General features: G+C 41.5%; 1 protein-coding gene across 1 annotated transcript in view; it reads right to left on the bottom strand.

The window, feature by feature from the left end:
- The window catches only part of shoc2 (SHOC2 leucine rich repeat scaffold protein), a 75,514-nt gene that overhangs the window by 5,448 nt on the left and 47,140 nt on the right, over positions 1-22,926 (bottom strand). The window contains exons 4-8 of the mRNA XM_078413412.1: positions 12,979-13,109; positions 12,302-12,490; positions 10,739-10,861; positions 9,133-9,270; positions 3,381-3,498 (exon numbers count right to left, since the gene is read on the bottom strand). Of these exons, the coding sequence (XP_078269538.1) occupies positions 3,381-3,498; positions 9,133-9,270; positions 10,739-10,861; positions 12,302-12,490; positions 12,979-13,109 (699 nt within the window). The remainder of the gene's footprint in view (positions 1-3,380; positions 3,499-9,132; positions 9,271-10,738; positions 10,862-12,301; positions 12,491-12,978; positions 13,110-22,926) is intronic.

Here is a 22,926-nt window from a genome sequence, read left to right as displayed (position 1 = left end):
GTACATATGTATATCTGTGTGTATATGCGAGTATGTGTATATACATACATTATTTTCTCGTTTATTACAATGTTTACAGTATACTGTTTACATATTCTGTTGTGCTGCTGCAAGTAAAGGGCATGTCCCAGTTAAGCGATTTTTAAGGCGACTGCCGGCGACTAGTCAAGTCAAGTCAAGTTTATATGTCACATACACATACAAGATGTGCAGTGAAATAAAAGTGGCAATTACTGCGGATTGTGCAAAAATAATGACAGTAACAGCACAAAAATTAAAATTAATACAGAAAAAAAATGTAGTCCCTGGAGTTATGATAGTTAACAGTCCTGATGGCCTGTGGGAAGAAACTCCGTCTCATCCTCTCCGTTTTCACAGCATGAAAGCGGAGGCGTTTGCCTGACCGCAGCAGCTGGAACAGTCCGTTGCTGGGGTGGTAGGGGTCCCCATAACCTTGCTTGCTCTTGATCTGCACCTCCTGATGTATAGGTCCCGCAGGGGGGGGCGAGTATAGTACCCATGGTGCGTTCTGCTGAACGCACTACTCGCTGCAGGGCCTTCCTGTCCTGGGCAGAGCTGTTCCCAAACTAGACTGTGATGTTGCCGGACAGGATGCTTTCTACAGCCCCAGAGTAGAAGCACTGAAGGATCCTCAGAGACACTCTGAATTTCCTCAGCTGTCTGAGGTGGTAAAGACGCTGCCTTGCCTTACCCACCAGTGCAGCAATGTGTGTTGTCCATGTCAGATCCTCTTTGATGTGGACTCCCAGGTATTTAAAGCTGCTCATCCTATCCACAGTAGACCCATTTATTTCCAGTGGCGTGTACGTCCTTGGATGTTGAGCCCTTCTAAAGCCCACAATCAGCTCCTTAGTTTGCACGTTTGCCGGGGTGTCGCGGCCATGGTCGTGAGGAGTCTCCAATGAGTCGTAGCAGATCTCGGGTCGTCGCGGAAAATTGACTGTCCGAAATTTTTCGGCGACAGCTGGCTTGACGCCAATGACCGTAGCTTGTCGTGGGCGCTGTTGAAGGTTATCGCCAGGTGTGGTAGGTTTGCGCCTGTACCGAGGACGGATGAATTTCATTGGCGACTACCAAACGTCAATCGGCGACAGGTACTGGGATCAGGAGAAGACAAGTTGCGACAGGAACTGTCAAAACCCATCCGCAGAAGTTCAGCTGCAGCAGCCAGCTGTGGAATGGGGGCGTAGACCGCGATGCTGTCAAAGAGGGCTGACACCTGACCATACCAACAGCAAGGTCCGGCCAGACCACTTTTTAGTTATATTTTGTAATTGTTTGAAGTTTATTTTTCTAAAAAGATTTTTGCATGTAGTTATCCACCTTTCATAGGAATATAGTTTGTTTGAATAAAGTAGATTTTGGACATTTAAAAAAAAATTGGAGTCTGAAGTTATTGCATTTCTAAGTACTTCCTCATGGCATCTCTTTCAAATATTCTAGTTTCATTTAATTTGATCAATGAAATAAACACTGACACAGGCATTGCACTGCATTTAAAAGAGAACTCTTTTCATTTATTTAGATCAATGAAGCAAGACCAACACAACCAATGCACTTGCATTGAAAAAGAAACTCCTTTGGGACGGTGTGGAGGGGCACTGAAAAGGGGCTTGGGTTGTGGTCTTTTGGGGGCTCTCTTCCTGGAGTGGTGGACCTCTGCTTGTGGAGTGGGCCGTTTGCTGCTGGTCTTCAGATAATGTCATTCTGCCATGGTAAGCAGCCTAGTTCAGATTTGTAGTAAGTGCAAGTTGACGTTGGTTGTCGTAGTCCCTGTCGTAGTGGAAGTCCTAGGTCGCGAAGACTGGGTCGCCGGTTGTCGGCAGCTTGCTGTCACCTAGTTGGTAGGTTGTCATAGCTTGTCGTGGACACTGTCGTAGACTAAAAAATGTTTACGTTTTTTGGCGATCTGCTAAGACTTTGACAGTCGCCGGCAGTCGCCTTAAAAATCGCATAACTGGGACAGGCCCTTAAGAATTTAATTGTTCTATCTGGGTCATCTATATACTAAAACTCTTGTTTGTTTGTTCCTGAACTACAGCCAAAACGGTATAGGCAACAAAAAGCTTTTCACTGTACCTCAGTACACATGGCAATAATAAACTAATAAACAAGATTTCACTATCTGCCTTTTATCTTCTTCACATCACCACGAGCCTTTGTGACCATCGCCACCCTTTTCTACAACACCGGACTCAACTGCAAACTACCTCCTTACATGGATTAACCTTCTTGCCAGCCCTTTCCCCTCAACTCTTCTTGAGCAAGGATCCCAACCCAAAACATTGTCTATTTCCCTCCAACTACCAAAAATGTGGTTGGATGGGGGAGATTGCCTATATATTGGTGTAGTTCAGCAGTGGAGTTGCTGCCTTACAGCACCAGAGACCTAGATTCAATCCTGACTACGGGCGCTGTCGGTACTGAGTTTGTATGTTCTCCCCGTGATGACGTGTTTTCCCCAGGTGCTCTGGTTTCCTCTCGCACTCGAAAGTATAGGTTTGTCAGTTAATTTGGCTTTGGTAAACATTGTAAATTGTCCCTAATGTGTAAGATAGTGTTAGTGTAAGGGGATCACTGGTCAGTGTGGACTCAATGGGCCGAAGGGCCTATTTGTGCACTGTATCTCTAAACTAAACTAACATGGTAAGCTCTGATCTGCCATACGAGGTGTACGAGGTGTAACCTCTGTAGCTTTGATTCTAGTGATCCCAGAGTCCAAAGCTCTCTGTTGGCTGCAGTGATGCTGCAATATGTGGCTTCCTCTGGGAAAAGACAGTGAACTGAGCCCTGAACAGAAGTTAGTTCTGAGACAAAGAAGTGACGTCTACACGGCAAAGTGCCATTAATTACATTCCCCAACTACCCAAGGTGAATTACAATGGAAATGGGAGAAAAAAAAATCACATTAGGGCAGCAAATCTGAAAGGCGAGACATTATTGGGGGAGAATAAAGGCTATGGCATGTTGCATCATATCCAACATTGCACACTGCTGACTGAGATGATCAGTAGTGGGAAATTAGCTCTCTAGAAGCAGATTTTGGAAGCTTAAAGTCAACATTTCAAATAGATTAAAATAAAATGCATTATGGTTATATTCTACTTGCTAACCCAGAGTTCAAGATTATGGATGGACACTAAATACTGGAGTAACTCAGCGGGACAGGCAGCATCTCTAGAGAGAAGGAATGGGTGACGTTTCGGGTCGAGACCCTTCTTCTGATTCAAACCTTTCAGATTCAGACACATCACCCATTCCTTCTCTCCAGAGATGCTGCCTGTCCCGCTGAGTTACTCCAGCATTTTGTGTCTATCTTCAAGATTATGGAGATGTGCACCATAGGTTGAAAGACTTACCGATCTCTTCAGGTAAATGAGTAAGCAAGTTCTCCCCAAGGCCCAGGTGAGTCAGACTGGTTAGGTGACCAATTCCCCTGGGGAGGGTAGTCAGCTGATTGTTGGTTAAAACCAGTTTCTGTAGGGAAAGAAAGGTTTAGTTTTAAATGTGTGTATATAAAACTAAAATAAACACTCGGATCAAATACATCAGGAACAGCAATTATAAAGGTAAAAACTTCTCCACAATGCAAGGCATCGTACCCCAATATTGATAGAGTTAGAGTCAGTCATACAGCACACAAACAGGCCCTTTGGCCCAACTCTAGACCATTCCCATCCTTGCAGCGGTCCAAATATCTTTAAAATGTTTCCATTACACCTGCCTAAACCACTTCATCTGGTAGATCATTCTATACATACAGCCTTCTAAGTGAAAAGGTGGTCTTTCAGGTTTCTATTAAATCTTTTCCCCCATCACTTTAAACCTATGCTCTTGGTCTTGATTCCACAATCCTGGGACGATGACATATTTAAGCTCATCATGATTTTGTGAACCTCTGTAAGATCATCCCTCAGTGTCCTACACTCCATGGAACAAAGTTCTAGAATCCCCCAACCTCTCCCGATAACCAAGTTCCTTGAATCCTAACAAAACCCTCTTAAATCTTTCCTGCAGTCGTTACAGCTTAATGACATCTTTCCAATAACAGGGTGACCAACACTGACCAAAATACTCTAAGTGTGGCCAAACCAATGTCTTGTACAACTGTGATATCCCAGCTTCTATACTCAATGCCTTGAATGAAGGCTAATGTCCAAAAGCCCTCTTCACCTCCTTGCCTACCGGAGAGTCACCTTAAGAGCATCAATATTTCTTCATTATTATTGATTTATATTCGTAGATTTTAATTGGTTGTGCTGCAAGCACCAATGGAAAAGGCAATAGCCAAATTAAAATAAATGTGCTAAAATCACCCTACTGTAAATATTTTGAATTAAATCCGAACTTAAGTGGTATCAACCTTTTACACAAAATGCTGCATATAGAAGTTGTGTGTTTAAGCTGAAAAAGCTTCATGCTGTGAGTTGAACTACAATAATGCATGCAAAATAGAGACAAGACAGCTCAAGGGGTTTACATATTAATTAACAGATATTAATGAACATCCTACTTTAGAATGGAAATAAAACCATAATGGAACAAGATAGTTTTTTCCTCAAAATTAATCAACTTACATCAGCACAAATCAAACATTTCAAAACACATTACGGCATATCTTCTACATGCTCCAATGCCTAAAAACTAAATTTCAGAACAGCCACACTTTACAGAAAAATGGTCTGCAATCTAGTTGAAATGTCTGAATGGATAATTGTTTGTGTCAAAAATGGAGACTTACAAAAGCAATTTTGAACACTGGATAATTAAAGAAATCATGCTGCAAGGATGGAAGGTTGGTACTGTCGGCAACAGTCAGCTAGTCAATAATGAATAAATTGAGGAACAATTTAAAAAAGCCGCAGACTAATCAGGTAGAGTTTCTTGGATCTTTTCTAAAAGATACGTGGGCAAATTTGTTTTTTTAATAAAGAAAAAGAATATCATGTAGCGAAAATGAGGACAATAAGTCAAAAAATAACCAAAACTTTTGGCAAGATCCTACTTGTCAGACCAATGAGAAGGGAAAATGGTCAATCAGATCAAACTTGCTCACCAACTACATTTTATCTCTGTACCGCCCACTCCCCGGACATCAGTCTGAAGGGTCACGACCCGAAATGTTACCCATTCCTTCTCTCCAGAGATGCTGCCTGTCCCACTGAGTTACATCAGCATTTTGTGTGTACCTACACTCACTATGTCCCTTGCTTTTCTTAGCATGTACCGCTGATTTAGATTTAAAATTATATAAGCAGTCATGAGTAAACAGACAATACAAAATGAATGTAGGGCTGAAAGATAAAACCAGCTATAGACTGCCGATTGCAATAGGCAGGAAGGCAGGCAGGAAGAGAATTTTGCCTTGACAATATGTATCGACAAGATGTACCCAAATTAGGCAATAGAATACAGGTTCAGTACCGATTTTCCTGCACCCTTGTTTCCAGAGTTTTCTGGATTATCTATTTTGCTAGACCAACAGAAATCACGGCCTCAGAGAGTTGAACAGTATTGGAACGGTCCATCTAGACCGTTGAGGAGTCGAGATACCAGCCCGCAAAGTCTGCCTCAGAAGTCGGCTATGGGAATGGATCTGCCGGCTCCGGACATGCCGGAGTTCCAGAGCCCCGGCCACAGGCAGCAAATTCAACTCTGAGATCGGCCACATAAGTCCAAATGAGGTTGAGGTCGGCTGCCTCACCCGACCTGGGTGCCACATTTTTGGGGGGACTTCCCCGTGACCACATACACGCTGTATGACTATGACTATACGTGAAAGGATAAATGCTCACATTTTAAAAAACTACCTTCAACTACAAGGAAAGGGACTAAGAGTTGGAAAATGGGATTATTCCAACCAAATTCTACAGGGCTGGTACAAAAACATTTGTTTCAAGAGGGAGATTCCCACACAGTAAATTTGAGATTTTTGCAAATCTGGAGTATTTGCAAACTTCTGAAACAAGTTTTGCAGGCTGAGTAACTACACTGCTGTGTTTCTGTATGATTGTACGTTTAACTGCACTTTGACACAATTCTTTTGGGGGAAAAAAAAAGTAAAAACCCAATTGATATGTCACAAGGTTTGAAAAAAGCCTAGCATTACTTGAGTAATAGCGCAGGGTTTTGTTTAAGGTCAGAAACTAGAACACTGCAAGGAATAGGGAGCCATCTGATTCTATGCAAACATTCTGATGATAGAAGTAAAGCTAGCTGCATAAAATAAATTATCTCAAGCTTCAGACCCTTTTAGCTGAGATAAAGTTCTGTTGCCTTTAAACTGCAAATGGAAAAAAAAGCTAATATTACTGCAACAAGTCCTTGTTTATTGCCACAAATTACTACACAAACAGAATGCCCAAACCACTACTTGTGTTGGTATTAACCACACAAAAGCAGTCTAATCCTGTAAAGTCACCTTTCACCATTTCTCTTCCTTAAGGTTAGCTGGCTAACTTAGTTTCAAAAGTAGGCACCAACTCGGGTAAATACATTCCACAACATAGTGGCTTTATCTTCTGCTTTTCATCATAACCTCTTCTTTATTTGGTGGCTTGGTGGTAACACTGGCATTTGAGCAAGGAGGCTGTGGGTTCAAATCCAGATTTAGCAATTCAAGTATATAATCTAGTCTTGTGCTTCAGAGTAATAATACTCAAGGTACTCTTGTGACCTTATCCTTTTTTTCATCTGTTTTGGGACTTTTACATCCGGTATATGAACATGGTTTTCCAACAGGGATCGGGCTACATAGAAAAACGGCCTCCTCTACAAAAATGTATTATGCAGTCAGACACCAAAATAAAGTTCTGCTGTAAAAAGATTATTTACTTTAATTTCATCTAGTTAAGCCCAATGGCGCAAATGTTAATGCATAAAAGAACGCTCCTGTAAACATGACACGTTTAAAGTGCTGGGACAAAGCAAGAGAGTTAGATAGAGCACTAGGGGCTAGTGGAATCAAGGGATATGGGGAGAAGGTAGGCACAGGTTATTGATTGTGGACGATCAGCCATGATCACAATGAATGGCGGTGCTGGCTCGAAGGGCCGAAGGGCCTCCTCCTGCACCTATTTACTATGTTTCTAAATTACCCAAATTCTGTAAATTTAGCGCAGATAAGATGGAACTTCTAAATGTATTGCAAACATTCACCACAATCCTCACGAGGATAAAAGAGAGATGTTGATTTAAAATTCAGCTTATTTGGTGAAGGATATCTTTACGCCATTTGCAATATTCAAGTAGAAAGAAATCAAGGAAGGGTGTTTTCAGCATCTAGCCTGTGACATTTTGTTCTCCATCATGCCTGCATAGCAACCATTGAACTGAATTCTCTTAATATACTTCAAACGATTGCAACTTCAAACAGCTCACCCTTTAAGTAAATGCATTTAGATTATAAACTCAGCTTTGTATTGATATTTTCATGATTTTCAGGTCTTACCAACCTGATTCATCCTGACATCAGGTGAGGTGAGCCACACAATAGAATTGACCCATCTAAGGATTTTGTATGATATTATTTGCATTTTATTGAATGTGCTTTTATTAAAGATAACAACATTAACCAGTGCTTGTGTACCATTTAAATCATTCAGCTGTTACCTATGTTACCTATCAATCATTTAAAAACTTAACCCACTTTTATTAACTTTATTATAAATCGTTAATTTTTTTTTAAACGGAATGTTTCAACTGTCTTAATATTTAATTATATTTATGCATTGTTTTCTGTTAATACATGTATTCTATGATGAGCAAAATAAAAAAAAACAAATGTCCTAAATTTACATATAACGCACTGGTCAAGGGTCATACACTTAAAATGATCAGATAGTTGAATTTGCTTTGCATTTATCAACTGTATTCAATTTACTTTGCACGATAGATGTAAATGAATTAAACCATGCAAAATAGTGCAGAAATGCTATTATTGTTCCCTCTAAATTGTAGCAAGGGATGACAAAAAATATTATTGTCATGCACTTCAAAAAGGATGGGAGAAAAACTGGCATTTGGTGGTGGGAGAGGGTGTGGCACCTGAAAACGTAAAATTTAAATACCAACTGCAGCAAAAGCAACAATGGAAAATCCAGAAGTAACACCAGGGGCCTAACATCGCTGGTGCGGCTCGGCCGCTGGACTTAACAGTGCCCGGTGCGGCTCGGCCGCAGGGCCTAACATCACCCGGCGCGGCTCGGCCGCGGGACTTTTCATCGTCGGTGCGGCTCGGCCGCTGGACTTAACATCGCCCGGTGCGGCTTGGCCGCGGGGCCTTCCATCGCCCGGTGCGGCTCGGCCGTGGGGCCTTCCATCGCCCGGTGCTGCTCGGCCGCGGGACTTAGCTGCGCACGGCTCGGCCGCGGGGCCTTCCATCACCCGGCTCGGCCGCGAGACGTTTCAGCGCCCGGTGCGACTCGGCCGCGGGGACTTCCATCCCCTTGCGGGGACTGTGCGGGTCGGTCGGGGACGAACTGTCTGTCCGTGGGCGTGGGGGGAAGAGAGTGGAAGTTTTGTTGCCTCCATCACAGTGAGGGGGTGTTTGGAGTCACTGTGATGGACGTTTGTGTTGGGGTCATGTGTCTTGTGTTCTTTTTTTGTGTGACTGCTATGTAGTTTCGTTCGGTACCTTGGTACCGAATGACAAATAAAGCTCTGTTGAACTGTAATGTGGCTTGCTGGTCAATTAGACAATTATGTGCATGCAGTTTATTTATTTTTTAAACACCTGTGGCGGATCAGGCCACTCCTCGGGTCAGCCCCCTCGTTACGTGACGGACAGGTGAAAGGGGTTAAAAGCCAGACCAAGGGAAGGCGTGGTCATCCCTGGGAGAACTACGCTGTGGGCACCAGCTCACAGCCTAATAAAGAATCTAACTAAACACTGCCTGGCGTCTTGCCTTTTCTCTGGCCTCCGCCAGGCCACTACATTGGTGACCCCGACGTGATTGGTTCCCATCTGTAACTCTCCAAGAACTGAAGGGATAAAGCAAATTTAAGATAGCCTGTGCATTTTATTATAACTTGAGAATATAATACAAACAAAATATTAAAGGAAGACAGCCTAGTTTATATTAGATTAAAGATCAAATTCAAATCACTTACTTGCAGATCCTTAAGATAAGCAATTTCATTTGGAAGAGATTCAAGTTTATTTTCTTCCAAGTCCAACTCTCTGAGTTTTCGTAGGTGTCCAATGCCATGAGGCAGTTTTCGAAGGAGGTTATTTGATAAAATAAGAACCTAGATGGAAATCAGTATGTTGATAAATTTATTCCCATAAATATCTAATGACTTTCGTATTTGATTATTAAAAATGCACCAAAGCTTGAGCAAACCTTGTCAGAGGATAAATACAATTTGGCAGATTCAACTCTGCACAAAATCACTTTCTGGGGAAAGGAGATTGATTACGATTGCAGTAACAAATTAATAGCATGAGAAAGGCATGCCACATTAGAATGCAAGGGCAATGATGAGACAAGAGCAGAACACAAAAGGGCAATGATGAGACAATTGCAGAACACAGCAATAGAGCTGGAAACCTCGTTGTGTAGACAGAATCATTTAGAGTTTTAAACAGCTTTTAGGGAACCTAGAAATTGAATGATAAGGATAAGAGTTGGGAAAGGAGTCATTTTTCTTTCACATTTTTATGCTTTTATGTTCCATTCTATTCACAAAAATAATTCACTGTACTAAATATCTCTACATGCAGATAATTTAATACAAGGATCCAAGGTCTGTCACATTTTGCAATGTTTGATTTTTCATCACATTATGGATTTTGGAAGTGACCTATACTGAAGGACGGAGCAGTAAATTCGTACAGTCATGTTGGGGAAGTTATGGTTTGCTTGTGTGTATGGAAACCAAACAAAACAGGCTGTGGACTTCATAGTTTAGTCCACTTCCCTTCAAGCTGGTTCAGTGTCAAACTCTCACACTAGGCCCAATTTGTTAAGTGATCCTTCTTTCTCATTTGCAAAGGATTTAAAAAATGCTATCTATTACTTCCAGGAAACAGGTAGATACAACAAAATAAAATCCCACATGTTAACCTTTATAAAATTGCAATAGAGGCTCGACATTTGCTAAATTTGATGAAAGAATGGAGTTACTGGGTTTGTATACACTGGAATTTAGAAGGATGAGAGGGGTTCTTATAAAACATGTAAAATTATTAAGGGATTAGACACGCTACATGCAGGATACATGTTCCTGATGTTGGGGGGGGGTCCAGAACCAGGGGCCACAGTTCAAGAATAAGTAGTAGTGTAAGAAAATAACTGCAGATGCTGGTACAAATCGAAGGTATTTATTCACAAAATGCTGGAGTAACTCAGCAGGTCAGGCAGTATCTCAGGAGAGAAGGAATGGGTGACGTTGCGGGTCGAGACCCTTCTTCAGACTGATGTCAGGGGGGCGGGACAAAGGAAGGATAAAGGTGGAGACAGGAAGACAGTGGGAGATCTGGGAAGGGGGAGGGGAAGAGAGGGACAGAGGAACCATCTAAAGTTGGAGAAGTCAATGTTCATATCGCTGGGCTGCAAGCTGCCCAGGCGAAATATGAGGTGCTGTTCCTCCAATTTCCGGTGGGTCGCACTATGGCTCTGGAGGAGGCCCGTGACAGAATGAACAAATGGGTATGTGAGCTTTTGCAATCAAAACCTTCAGAAAACTAACAGGGTTGCATGTTCAGGTTTCTTACCTCCAGTGAAACCAGGCCTAAAACATCTTCTGGAATCTTTGTGAGTTGGTTCGTAGCAAGGTTCAGCTCCACCATACTTATCCATGTTCCAAAATCCAATGGAAGTGAAGTTAGCTGATTGTCCTACAGCGAATAGAAAATGGGTTAGTTCTTCAATTATCGCTTGGTTGTTTTAGATCTGAAATCCCATTTCTTCCTTTCTGTAATTATTGGTTAAAAATAGAGCACTTTTTCCATTGTCTACAAATGTGATTCTATGTGCTAATTAGTAATTAAATTAGGAAAGTAGAAAAGTGATCAATATTCAATAAATCACTACTCAATAAAGTTTCATCTGCATTCCATGATTGAAAAATACTGCAATATTATTTTTAAGATTATTACTAAAAACCTATCTGCCTCCAATGGCATTACTTCAACACGATTCGAGACATGACTATTGAACAAATTTCCTGCCAATTATTTAAGTGAGATTGACCAATTACAAAATGCATAAATGGAACAATGGAAGGATACAGAAACTTGCTTTAACACCTAATGTAGCTCTTGCCATAATTACATTGAAAACTCTTACCTGCTGATAAAATGATATGTAGTTGAATATCAACTCTCAGCAATTAGTAGAAACCACATCATTGATAATAAATGAATTACCTTCATTTATGTGCATAAAACACATCAAGATCCCTAAAATTAGTGTGCAAGGTGATTAATTAACGGGGTATAATGATGGGAAAAGGAAATCTTGCTTGAGGGAAATTTAAATGTCAGAGCATTAAGAATTTCTTACATTAGTGAGAAGGTCTAAAATGATGCTGAACTACAAATTGTTGTCAAAGAACTAGCACAAGGCTAGCCACCAGCCAATTTTCAACAAGCATACAATACATTGTAGACGCTACCTAATTAAAAAAGTTCTACAATAAGTCTGTCCATTTTTAAAATTTATTTATGAAACTACTTTCATAATATGAAACTCCTAAATAAAAGATGATCTATTATGAACAGCAATAATTAAAGTCATAGAATGTGGAAACAGGCCCATCGGCACAACTTGCCCACACTGACCAACATGTCCCATCTGCACTCGTCCCATCTGCCTGTGTTTGTCCCATATCCCTCTAAACCTGTCCTATCAATGTACCTGTCTAATTGTTTCTTAAACATTGCAATTGTCCCTGCCTCAACCACCTCCTCTGCCAGCTCGTTCCATATACCTACCATCCTTTGTGTGGAAAAAAATTACTTCTCAGTTTCCTATTAAATCTTTCCCCCTTCACCTTAAACCTATGTTCTCTGGTTCTCGATTCCCCTGCTCCGAGCAAGAGACTCTGTGCGTCTACCTGATCTATTCCCCTCATGATTTTATATACATATAAAATTATTTAATTCTGCATAAGGAAGCCTCAACATGAATATGACAGCAACTGACAGTTTTCTAAATCAAAATACCAGGCAACATTTCCCAGATTAAATTGGGTTGTAAATGTTCTGAACTCTGACAGAATTCAGTAGTAGAAATTGTTTGAGTTTCATCCTGTAATTAAAAACGTGACCACCTACCTTCATATTCAGCTTACTCAACACTTTAGCTCTAGAGAAGATTCCAAAAGGTATTTTGTTGATGCGATTATGTTCCATGTTGAGAGAATAGATAGTTGAAAACTGTAAAGGTCCGCCAACCGGATATGACTGGAAGCAATTCCTTGCTAATGTTAAACTGGTCAAGTTTGCAAGGCTTGAAAGAAGACCCTGTGTGAGAGTGGGAACATTTTAATCCTCCATTTCTGAAATGAATGTATACATATAGGATATCAAATATTCATAGAATTAATCATTCATAATAGTAAAAAAAAATCATTTTTAATAACACTTTGCAATTATAGATTTCTTAAGTGAAGTGCATGGAATTGAAGCTAACAGACGCAAAAGGTCAAATAAATTAATGATACAAATATTTTATGTCAGTATGTCAGGAGCACATGCAGCTAACTCTGGTTTAAGGATACTGAGAATCTCTGTAGTATAATGCAAAATTAACAAGATCAGAACCGCAAAACAAAATTGCTGCAAAAGTATCAGTCTCAAGGCGACCATAACCATTTGCCGAGCCAGCTTCCATTTAACAGAAAAATAAACAACATCTGGACCTATTTAAGAGCCTGATTTTTATAAGGTTTATCAGCCAACTGCACTTACATTTTAGACAAAAGGCAGGAACTCTTAGCAAGATAACTTACCTCAGGCAATGTTGAAATATTATTGTTCTCTAAGTTAAGCTCATCCAGTTCACTACACCTTGCCAAAGATCTGGGTACAGCTGACAGTCTGTTGTACCTCAGCCCCAAACGACTCAAACTGGACAGATTACCTGCAGAGAATGTTGAATATTGAACATATTACCGAGGGGAAACAAAAGTTTACAATATTTAGCATCTTTAAAATGTACGTACTGAATTCAAATTACAATTTTACTATACAAGTTTGAACTTTGCTCCTTGTAATCATATCAATTCAGAAGTAATTCACTGTAGCACTCGTAATTATTTGCTACTTTTAAAAAATAGTATCCACTATCTGGTAGAACACCCATTCGTTATTGGTCCTGGAGGCTGAACACTCACGGGTAAACACCTATAAATGACATTTATTTGTACAGCACAATGCTTTAATGGGAACTTGCCACAAATCCACACCCTCCCCACGGGTGCACCTACTACAGGGCATTAATCCCAGCTCTCCCTTTTTGTTGCACACTGCTGCACCCGTCCCTGGGACAAATCACTGCCCTACCCACTTTCTCGCATGCAGCAAAAAAAAAAAAGTATTTCTGGCTCTGAAGTTGAAGACGGTCTGCGAGGGTCGGGCAGTTCAGAGCAACTGTTTAGCAAGATAATAGGACTTTGCGCTGCACTCCAGCAACCAACCACTAAGAGTTGAGGCATTTCTGGGGACCCTCAGCATCTGCTCCGTGAGTTGTCAGACCTCCTGCATCCTTTGATCTCTCTCCTTGCCTCATTAGACAATAGACAATAGGTGCAGGAGGAGGCCATTCGGCCCTTCGAGCCAGCACCGCCATTCAATGTGATCATGGCTGATCATTCTCAATCAGTACCCCGTTCCTGCCTTCTCCCCATACCCCCTGACTCCGCTATTCTTAAGAGCCTCCTGCTGGAAATATTGGACGCTGCTATCTCTCCAGCCTGGAGACTTCTCTATGATGGCTGGTGGCCATTGAGCTTGTTACCACTGTAAAATCTCTGGTCTGGCGAAGGGATGCAGAGCCAAATGAAGAGGGTGTGACAGCAGTCCTTGTCAGTACTCCAGACTGAGCAATGAGCAATTCATTGTTGAGAAACTATCGAGTGAAAGGACGGGGATCTGCATCGGGTTCACAGCACAGCTGCAGACAGGGCAGGGATTCTTGCCAGGTTCCTAGCAGAGCAGTATTATCAGTAATTTATCTCCATATAATTCAATAATGACCCCTTAACCACTGTTCCCATCAGCACTTTAATTCCCGGCAATGCATCTGGAGTACTCTGCAAGATACCAGTGTCTGCCAATATCGATCTAACATTTGTCTTGCAGAATCTGTGCTTTAAAATAACACTCCAAGATTTCTCCTTAAAAGCTCAATAGTTTACTCATCCTTCAACATGAAAAGATCTAGGTTTTAAAAATTTACAATCTCATTCATCTAAATTGTTTAATATGCAGCAATTTCTCATGAGTGACTCAACAAGAATACTCAGTTCCCAAACCAAGTATATGCAAACCAATTTCAAGTTTAGTGCAGCATAGATTCACGAGGTTAATTCCCGGAATGGCGGGACTGTCGTATGTTGAAAGACTGGAGCGACTGGGCTTGTGTACGCTGGAATTTAGAAGGATGAGAGGGGATCTTATTGAAACATAAGATTATTAAGGGATTGGACACACTAGAGGCAGGAACCATGTTCCCGATGTTGGGGAGTCCAGAACCAGGGGCCACAGTTTAAGATTAAGGGGTAGGCCATTTAGAACGGAGATGAGGAAAAACCTTTTCACTCGGAGAGTGGTAAATCTGTGGAATTCTCTACCTCAGAAGGCAATGGAGGCCAATTCTCTGGATGCTTTCAAGAGAGAGTTATATAGAGCTCATAATCATAGCGGAGTCAGGAGGTATGGGAGAGGGCAGGAATGAGGTACTGATTGTGGATGATCAGCCATGATCATATTGAATGGCGGTGCTGGCTTGAAGGGCCGAATGGCCTACTCCTGCACCTATTGTCTATTGTCTAACTTCAATGTTACAAATATCTAATTTATTACGTGGTTCTTCAACAAACCCAATAATTCACTGACCAAAATGCTGGAGTAACTCAGCGGGTCAGACAGCATCTCTGGAGAAAAGGATTCTCCTTTTGGGTTCCGGTCCGAAAAGTCACCCATTCCTTTTCTCTATCCTGAGGTCATCTGCAGCTGGCCCTGTTTAGTTCTGGCCTTTTCTCGCCTCCTGTTTCCCCCCACCTCTATCTTTCAGTATGAAGGGTTCGGACCCAAAATATTACCTATGCCTTTTCTCCAGAGATCCTGCCTGACCTGCTGAGTTACTCCAGCATATTGTGTTGATTTTTGATATAAAGCAGCATCTACAGATCCTTCCTACACAATTCACTGACCAAAGTGGTTGAAAGACCCTCTGTGAAGACCAGCACTTTCCTCACTTCAAAATTCCCCACATTTTCAAAGCAGCCGCCACTTCCTATGAATGTGCATCCAAAAAGGAAAACACTATATGCAATTTCACATTCCAACCAGTACAGTCATGCACTAGAGTTACAACACAATTCCCTATTCACAGATGCAAGGTAATTAAATAATTTTAAATGGTTTAAACTTAACCTAAAGAGCTTTAGGCATGGATAACTAACTGAGGCAATGTAAAAATGTTCTGTTTCTACAAGACCAAATCTAACCAACATTTAAAAACAGCACCAGAAACTAACCCTCACAGATGGATTCTGATATCAACCAAAAAATGTTCCATTGGCATCTGCATAATTGCCGAGCTAGATTTTGCAACAATAGTGGCAATATTTGATTATTTTGAGGTACTTAAATGCACCACCCTCTTTGATAATGACTCAAGCTCAAAGAACACAAAATGAGGGCGCAAGGATAAAATGATAATGATGGGTCCAAATTTTTAATTGCCCACTGCCAATCCAGCCAAAATTAAGCACACATCAATAAACTATTCATATCCATTTAAAAATACATATATTCAAGAGAGCAAGTTAAGCCATAATGAATATATTACTTGAGGCATGAATAAATTAAGCTTTAAATAGTAAAGGACCAGAGTACTGAAGATCTTTCACATTTAAAATGAAAATGGTATGACCTTCATTTTTTTGTTAGCATTCAAGTTCCAAACACTAATGCTTTGGAAGATTTCCAGATAGATAAGAAACAGGATCAGAAGTTTTGTCCCCGACCGATGAGAGGCTAATTCTAAAGACAACTATCATGATCACTGCACATTTAAAGTTTGTTATTTGGCAGAGCTGAAAATGAACCCGATAAAAACGTTAAGTGGTTTTAAAGCAGAATATGTTGTGCATTCATGAAGATGCTATTTATTGTAGCTATGACTATTGGTAGAGCAACCTATTCTGGCAGTTATGTTATGGTATCAAAATATACATGCAAGAGCGTAAATGGAGTTTTACTACTGTGCATATTTTGTTCTGTTTTCCAGATTTTTTACAATTGCACTTATTTTTATTTTTACTTACAACCTAGAGTAGTGATAAAAGAGATGCTTAGTTGCGGATTCATCAAACAAAATTTGATTTTAGATATCTGTGAAAGAGTACATTTGATCATTTCCAGTTTACCACGATGTTTAAAATTGTTGTAGAAACATTCTCCCCTCCCCCCACCCCCCAAACCTCAATTGGAAGATGGCTTGCATGAGTTTGAATGGCAGCAACTGAAACTGAAAAAGGAGCAGAGGGTTCAAATCTTAAATAAACACAGAAATTGCGAAAAACAGTCAGCCGGCCAGGCTGCATACATGGAAACGGAACCAGAATTCACGCTTCTAGTCAAAGAACCTCATCGTGATAGTTTGATGAAAGGTTTTTGATATGAAATGTTAACTCTACTTCTCTTCCCTTGGATGCTGCCCGACTTGCTACATTTTAAATGTCAGCAACATGGTCTAAAGGGATCACAAAATTCTGGAGTAACTCAGCGGGTCAGGCAGCATCTCAGGAGTGAAGGAATGGGTGATGTTTTGGGTCGAGACCCTTCTTCAGACTAAAGGGATAACAGTAAAGTGAAAAAGGGAGAACATTTCACAAAATGAAACCTCACAACATGGATAACTTACAAGGACAAAATGTCCACCTTCAGACTGGAGAAGGTTCCTGACTAGGGGTGCCAACAATAGCACACCCAAATACGGGACAAGGTGACCTCACCCAGCCAGCGGCCACGTGTTCCCGCCCCACCAATGGCGGCTTCCCGGGACGGGATGCGGGTTGCCATGCAATCTCCGTTAGGCGGCGCCCGGGCCTCTGGGTCTACACTGTCCCCACCGACCTATACTGTCCGGAAGGTAGGCACAGATTTTAACCAGCATCTGCAGTTTCTTTCCTACAGCGTCCGGGCCTACAGCATCCCCGAGCCCAATACAGGACAAGGGCGGTCTCGTACGGGACAAGTCAATTTAGCCCAAAATACAGGATGTCCCGGCTAATACGGGACAGTTGGCAACCCTAGTCCTGACCCAAAACATCCCCGATCCATTCCCTCCACAGATGGTGCCTAATCCATTGAATTCCTTCAGCATTTGCGCTTTGCTCAAGATTCCAGCATCCTTTTGTCAAGCATTTGTGGCTCATTCATGTAACATGACACTTGTCAATGCAAGCATTTTACCCACATCTCCATCTATCTCTGAACCAAGGTGTCAATTAAAAGTCAACCACAGTGCTGTGTTTTGAGTAGCTAACAGACCTTCCCTGAAGAATACGCAAATCAGAGGAGTTTGCAAATCTAGAAGTTTCACGATTGCAAATAGAGGTAGACTGGTTGCTTAATTCTGGGTTTATCTTATTATTTGAAATCAACTTCCCTAACTATTAGATGTGGAACTTTAGAGATATACCTATCTACAGTTGGGCATATATAACTATCTACAGTTGGAAATGCCCTTGGTCTCCACAATCGCAGAATCCATTTTTAATTGAATTTGAATCATTCGGCTTCACATCAAGGCTGAGGTCACTGGAACACCAAGGCCTTGAACACCACCCTGCCAACCAAGCTGTTCGCATACAGGTATTCCAAACAAAAAACTATGCCCAATTAAGTGGAAAGGCCCAGTCCTAAAAAAAAACAGGAAACCACAAATTAGCCAATTCTCACCAGTTCTCTGGAGTTTAGAGGAACACGAGGGGTCTCAAAGGGAACTAAGTTCTAACAGGACTGGAATAATCTTAGGAAGGAGGTTCCCAACAACAATGGATTCCTGGACCATGGTTTACAGCAAAAAGTCATTTCAAACATAGAACAGATCAGCAATAGCCTCTTCAGCCCACAATGTCTGTGATGTCGACCAACTCCTAACTGCCTGTACGCAATCCATATCCCTCTATTCCCTGCACGTTCACATGCCTATCTAAATCTCTTAAATGCCACTATCACATCTGCTGTAACTTCCACACCTGGCAGCACGTTCCAGCCTCTCGTCACCCGGTGTAAAAGTAAACGTGCCCCACACATCTCCTGTAAACTTTGTCCCTCTCGCCTTGAAGCTGTGCTCTCCAACATTTGACATTTCCATCCTGGGAAATAGGTTCTGACTGCCTACCCCATCTGTGCATAATTTTTATACACTTCTATCAGGTCTCTCCTCAACCTCCAGATAAAACAATCAAAGTCTGTCCAAACTCCCCTTGTACCTAATACCCCCAGTCCAGGCATCATTCCAGTAAACCACCTCAGCACCCTTTTCAAAGCCTCCACATCCTTCCTGTATTGAGGCAACCAGAATTACACACAATACTCCAAATGCAGCCTAACCAACATCCCATAAAGCTGCATTTTTAAACACAGAGATGACAAAAAAAAATCTCAGAGTGGTATACTTTTGGAATTCTCTACCATTAAAAAGCAAATGAATTTTAAATATTTAACGAGTTAGTAATGGTTCTTAGAAGTTACAGCGACCAAGGAACATGACGAGAAAGCAAGAACAGGATATTAAATTTGTATGATTGGTTCTAACCATACCAAATGATGGAGCAAATGTGAAGAACCAAAAGGCCAACATCTGCTTCTGTGCTATGTAATTTCATTCCCATTCAGAATCAATTTAAAAACTAAACCATAAATTTGAAATAAAAATAGAAAATGGTGGAAGTACCCAACCAGTTAGGCAGCGCGAGTAGAAAGAGAATTACTTTAAAGTTCCAGACCACGAGCTTTCATCAGATTAATAGCGATGTAAAGTTTACCATTCCTCTCTACAGAACTCACTAGAAACAAATAAAACGCATTTCATGTAGGGCTCCTGAAAGTATACCACCAACTATTCCCATTCAAAGATGTTTTGAAGATGAAATACAATATACTAATTCAGTAATCCAATATGTTTATTATAAATACAAATCAAAATCAGAGGATATTTTACATTTTAACCAGTAATCTATTCCAAAAAACTGAACATCTGAAAATAAACGTTTGCATTTAAATTCCCCTCGCTTCTTACCCAAGACAATTTTAGATTATTTCAATTAACCGTTTATATAGTTTGCCTTCAAATTGATATTTCAGAGACAACACAAACTAGCTAACAGATTGAATAATGTCAGGTATGCAGAGGATCTCAATACTGGCAGCCAGTTGCACTCAAAAGCACTGAATAAAAGGAGCGATAATCAAGGCCTGTTAAATTCATCCAAAGCTTAAGACGATAAATTATAGAGTCATGGAGTGATACAGTGTGGAAACTCGCCCACACCGGCCAACAATGTCCCAGCTACACTAGTCCCACTTGCCTGCGCTTGGTCCATATCCCTTCAACCTGTCCTATCCACATACCTGTCTAATTGTTTCTTAAACGATGGGATAGGCCTAGCCTCAACTATCTCCTCTCGCAGCTTGTTCCATACACACACCACCCTTTGTGTGAAAGCGTTACCCCTCGGATTCCTATTAAATCTTTTCCCCGTCACCTTGAACCTATGTCCTCTGGTCCTCGATTCCCCTACTCTGGGCAAAAGACTCTGTGCATCTCCCCGATCTATTCCTCTCATGATTTTGTATACATCTATAAGATCTCCCCTCATCCTCCTGGGCTCCACGGAATAGGGACCCAGCCGACCCAACCTCTCCCTATAGCTCACACCCTCTAGTCCTGGCAAAATCCTCGTAAATCTTTTCTGAACCCTTTCAAGCTTGACAATATCTTTCCTACAACATGGTGCCCAGAACTGAACACAATATTCTAAATGTGGACTTATCAACATCTTAATCAACTGCAACATAACCTTCCAACTTCCATACTCAATTATCTCAATGGTGTCAGGTTAGGTAAGGGGGAAGTGCAGCGAGACCTGGGTGTCCTTGTACACCAGTCATTGAAAGTTGGCATGCAGGTACAGCAGGCAGTGAAGAAAGCTAATGGCATGTTGGCCTTCATAACGAGAGGATTTCAGTATAGGAGAAAAGAGGTTCTTCTGCAGTTGTATAGGGCCCTGGTAAGACCATATCTGGAGTATTGTGTACAGTTTTGGTCTCCTAATTTGAGGGAGGACATCCTTGTCATTGAGGCAGTGCAGCGTAGGTACACAAAATTGATCCCTGAGATGGCGTGGCTGTCATATGAGGAAAGATTGAAAAGACGAGGCTTGTATTCACTGGAGTTTAGAAGGGCGAGAGGGGATCTTATAGAAACATAGACAATTATAAAAGGACTGGACAAGCTAGATGCAGGAAGAATGTTCCCAATGTTGGGAGAGTCCAGAACTCGGGGCCACAGTCTTAGAATAAAAGGAAGGCCATTTAAAACTGAGGTGAGAAGGAACGTTTTCACCCAGAGAGTTATGAATTTGTGGAATTCTCTGCCACAGAGGGCAGTGGAGGCCAAATCATTGGATGAATTTAAGAGAGAGTTAGATAGAGCTCCAGGGGCTAGTGGAATCAAGGGATATGGGGAGAAGGCAGGCAAAGGTTACTGATTGTGGATGATCAGCCATGATCACAATGAATGGCGGTGTTGGCTCGAAGGGGCGAATGGCCTCCTCCTGCACCTGTTTTCTATGTTTCTAATACTCTGACTGATGAAGGCCAAAGTGCCAAAAGCCTTTTTGACCTTCTTATCTACCTGCGACACAATCATCAAGGAACTGTGCACCTGCACTCCTTGATCCCTCTGCTCTACAACACTACCCAGAGGCCTATCATTTACTGTGTAGGTTCAACTACCCAAAAAGCAAAACCTCACACTTTTCTGAATTAAATTCCATCAACCATTACACCCCCACCTGGCCAATCGATCCAGATCCTGCTGCAATCATTCACAACACTCTTCACTATCTGCAAAACGACTAACTTTTGTATCATCAGCAAATTGATAGCAATAGTAATCCTCTTTTGAAAGTCGATTGGCTCTCATTTCAACGACCTATTCATATAAATTTAAAAGCAAACTACAGCCTACAAGAGTAGATGCTTAAATCCTAGAGTGTAGAATAATAGGGTCTATGTGCCCTCCTACAGCAAACAAGACTTTCATTGCACATATGCTTCACCATTTTTGTGTAGATGACAAACTTCACTTATGAGAGGTTGACCCAAACACATACAAAACCAGTGCTTTACTAAAGAGGTGGGATTATAATGAACAAAAAAAAAACTACCACAAGAACTCAGCAAGTTAAGCAGCTTCGGTGGAAGCAAAAGTATAATCAACAATTCAGTCAGACTTGCATCAGAAGGGAGAAGACCAGTATGGGTGAGAGGGAGGAACAGGTGGAACTTGGTGAGGAAGGGTTATGACTTAAACAGTAGGTTGATTTAGAATCTGCAAGACCAGGTAAATATGTATACAATATAACTAATTTGGAAAGGATTTAAATTGATTGCATAAGCAGGGGGCAACCAAGTAATAGAAGGCCTACAGAATAGGGAATTACCCGAGTCGGGGTTTGTTCGAACTGGATTTGGACACTGAAACAAGGCCATCAAGAAATTGCTTTGTTATTTGCTTTTAGTCCCTTTGAGTTCACTTAACTTTGCAAGATAAAGCAGGGCAATCTAGTGATTTTATAAGGACTGAACATTAAAGTACAGGTGTAAGGTGTGGATCCCATGGCTAAAGGGAGATAGTGTATTATACAGCAGAAAAATACTTGGAACATGCACAGGAGGCTGTCATCTTACAAATGTTGATGTTACAAATCACATTTTCCAGGCGGCACAGCGGTAGAGTTGCTGCCTTGCAGCGCCAGAGACCCGGGTTGCATCCCGTCTACAGGTGCTGTCTGTATGGAGTTTGTACGTTCTCCCCGTGTCCTGGGTAAGTTTTCTCCAAGATCTTCGGTTTCCTCCCACTCTCCAAAGACGTACAGGTATGTAGGCAAATTCGCTTGGTAAATATTAAAAAATGTCCCTAGTGTGTATAGGATAGTGCTAATATGCGGGGATCGCTGGTTGGCGCAGTCCCGGTGGGCTGAAGGGCTTGTTTCCGCGCTGTATTTCTAAACTAAACTAGCATGGGACATACAAATTTAACCAAATAAATATGGCATGGCTAAAATACAGCACAGACATAAGACTTGATGCCAATCTAATCCAAATTCAACTACCTGCAGGGGACGGTGCTGGGACCGTTCCTCTTCAGTGTATATAAATTATTTGGATGAGGGAATTGAAGGCTTTAGGGCCATGTTTGCAGATAATGCACATAGGTGGAGGGGCAGGTATGGTAGAGAAAGCAGGCACGCTGCAGAAGGACTTTGACAGGTTGGAAGGGTGGGCTGAGAAGTGGCATACGGAATACAGCGTAGCTACGTGTGGAGTCATGCATTTTGGTAGTAGGAATAAAGGCATAGACTATTTTCTAAATGGTGAGAGAATTCAGAAATCGGAGATTCAAAGGGATTTGGGAGTGCTGGTGTAGGATTCCA

The sequence above is a fragment of the Rhinoraja longicauda genome, chromosome 16 (genome assembly GCF_053455715.1).
Source record: "Rhinoraja longicauda isolate Sanriku21f chromosome 16, sRhiLon1.1, whole genome shotgun sequence".
NCBI lineage: Eukaryota > Metazoa > Chordata > Chondrichthyes > Rajiformes > Arhynchobatidae > Rhinoraja > Rhinoraja longicauda.
This window is presented reverse-complemented; position numbering and strand designations above follow the sequence as displayed.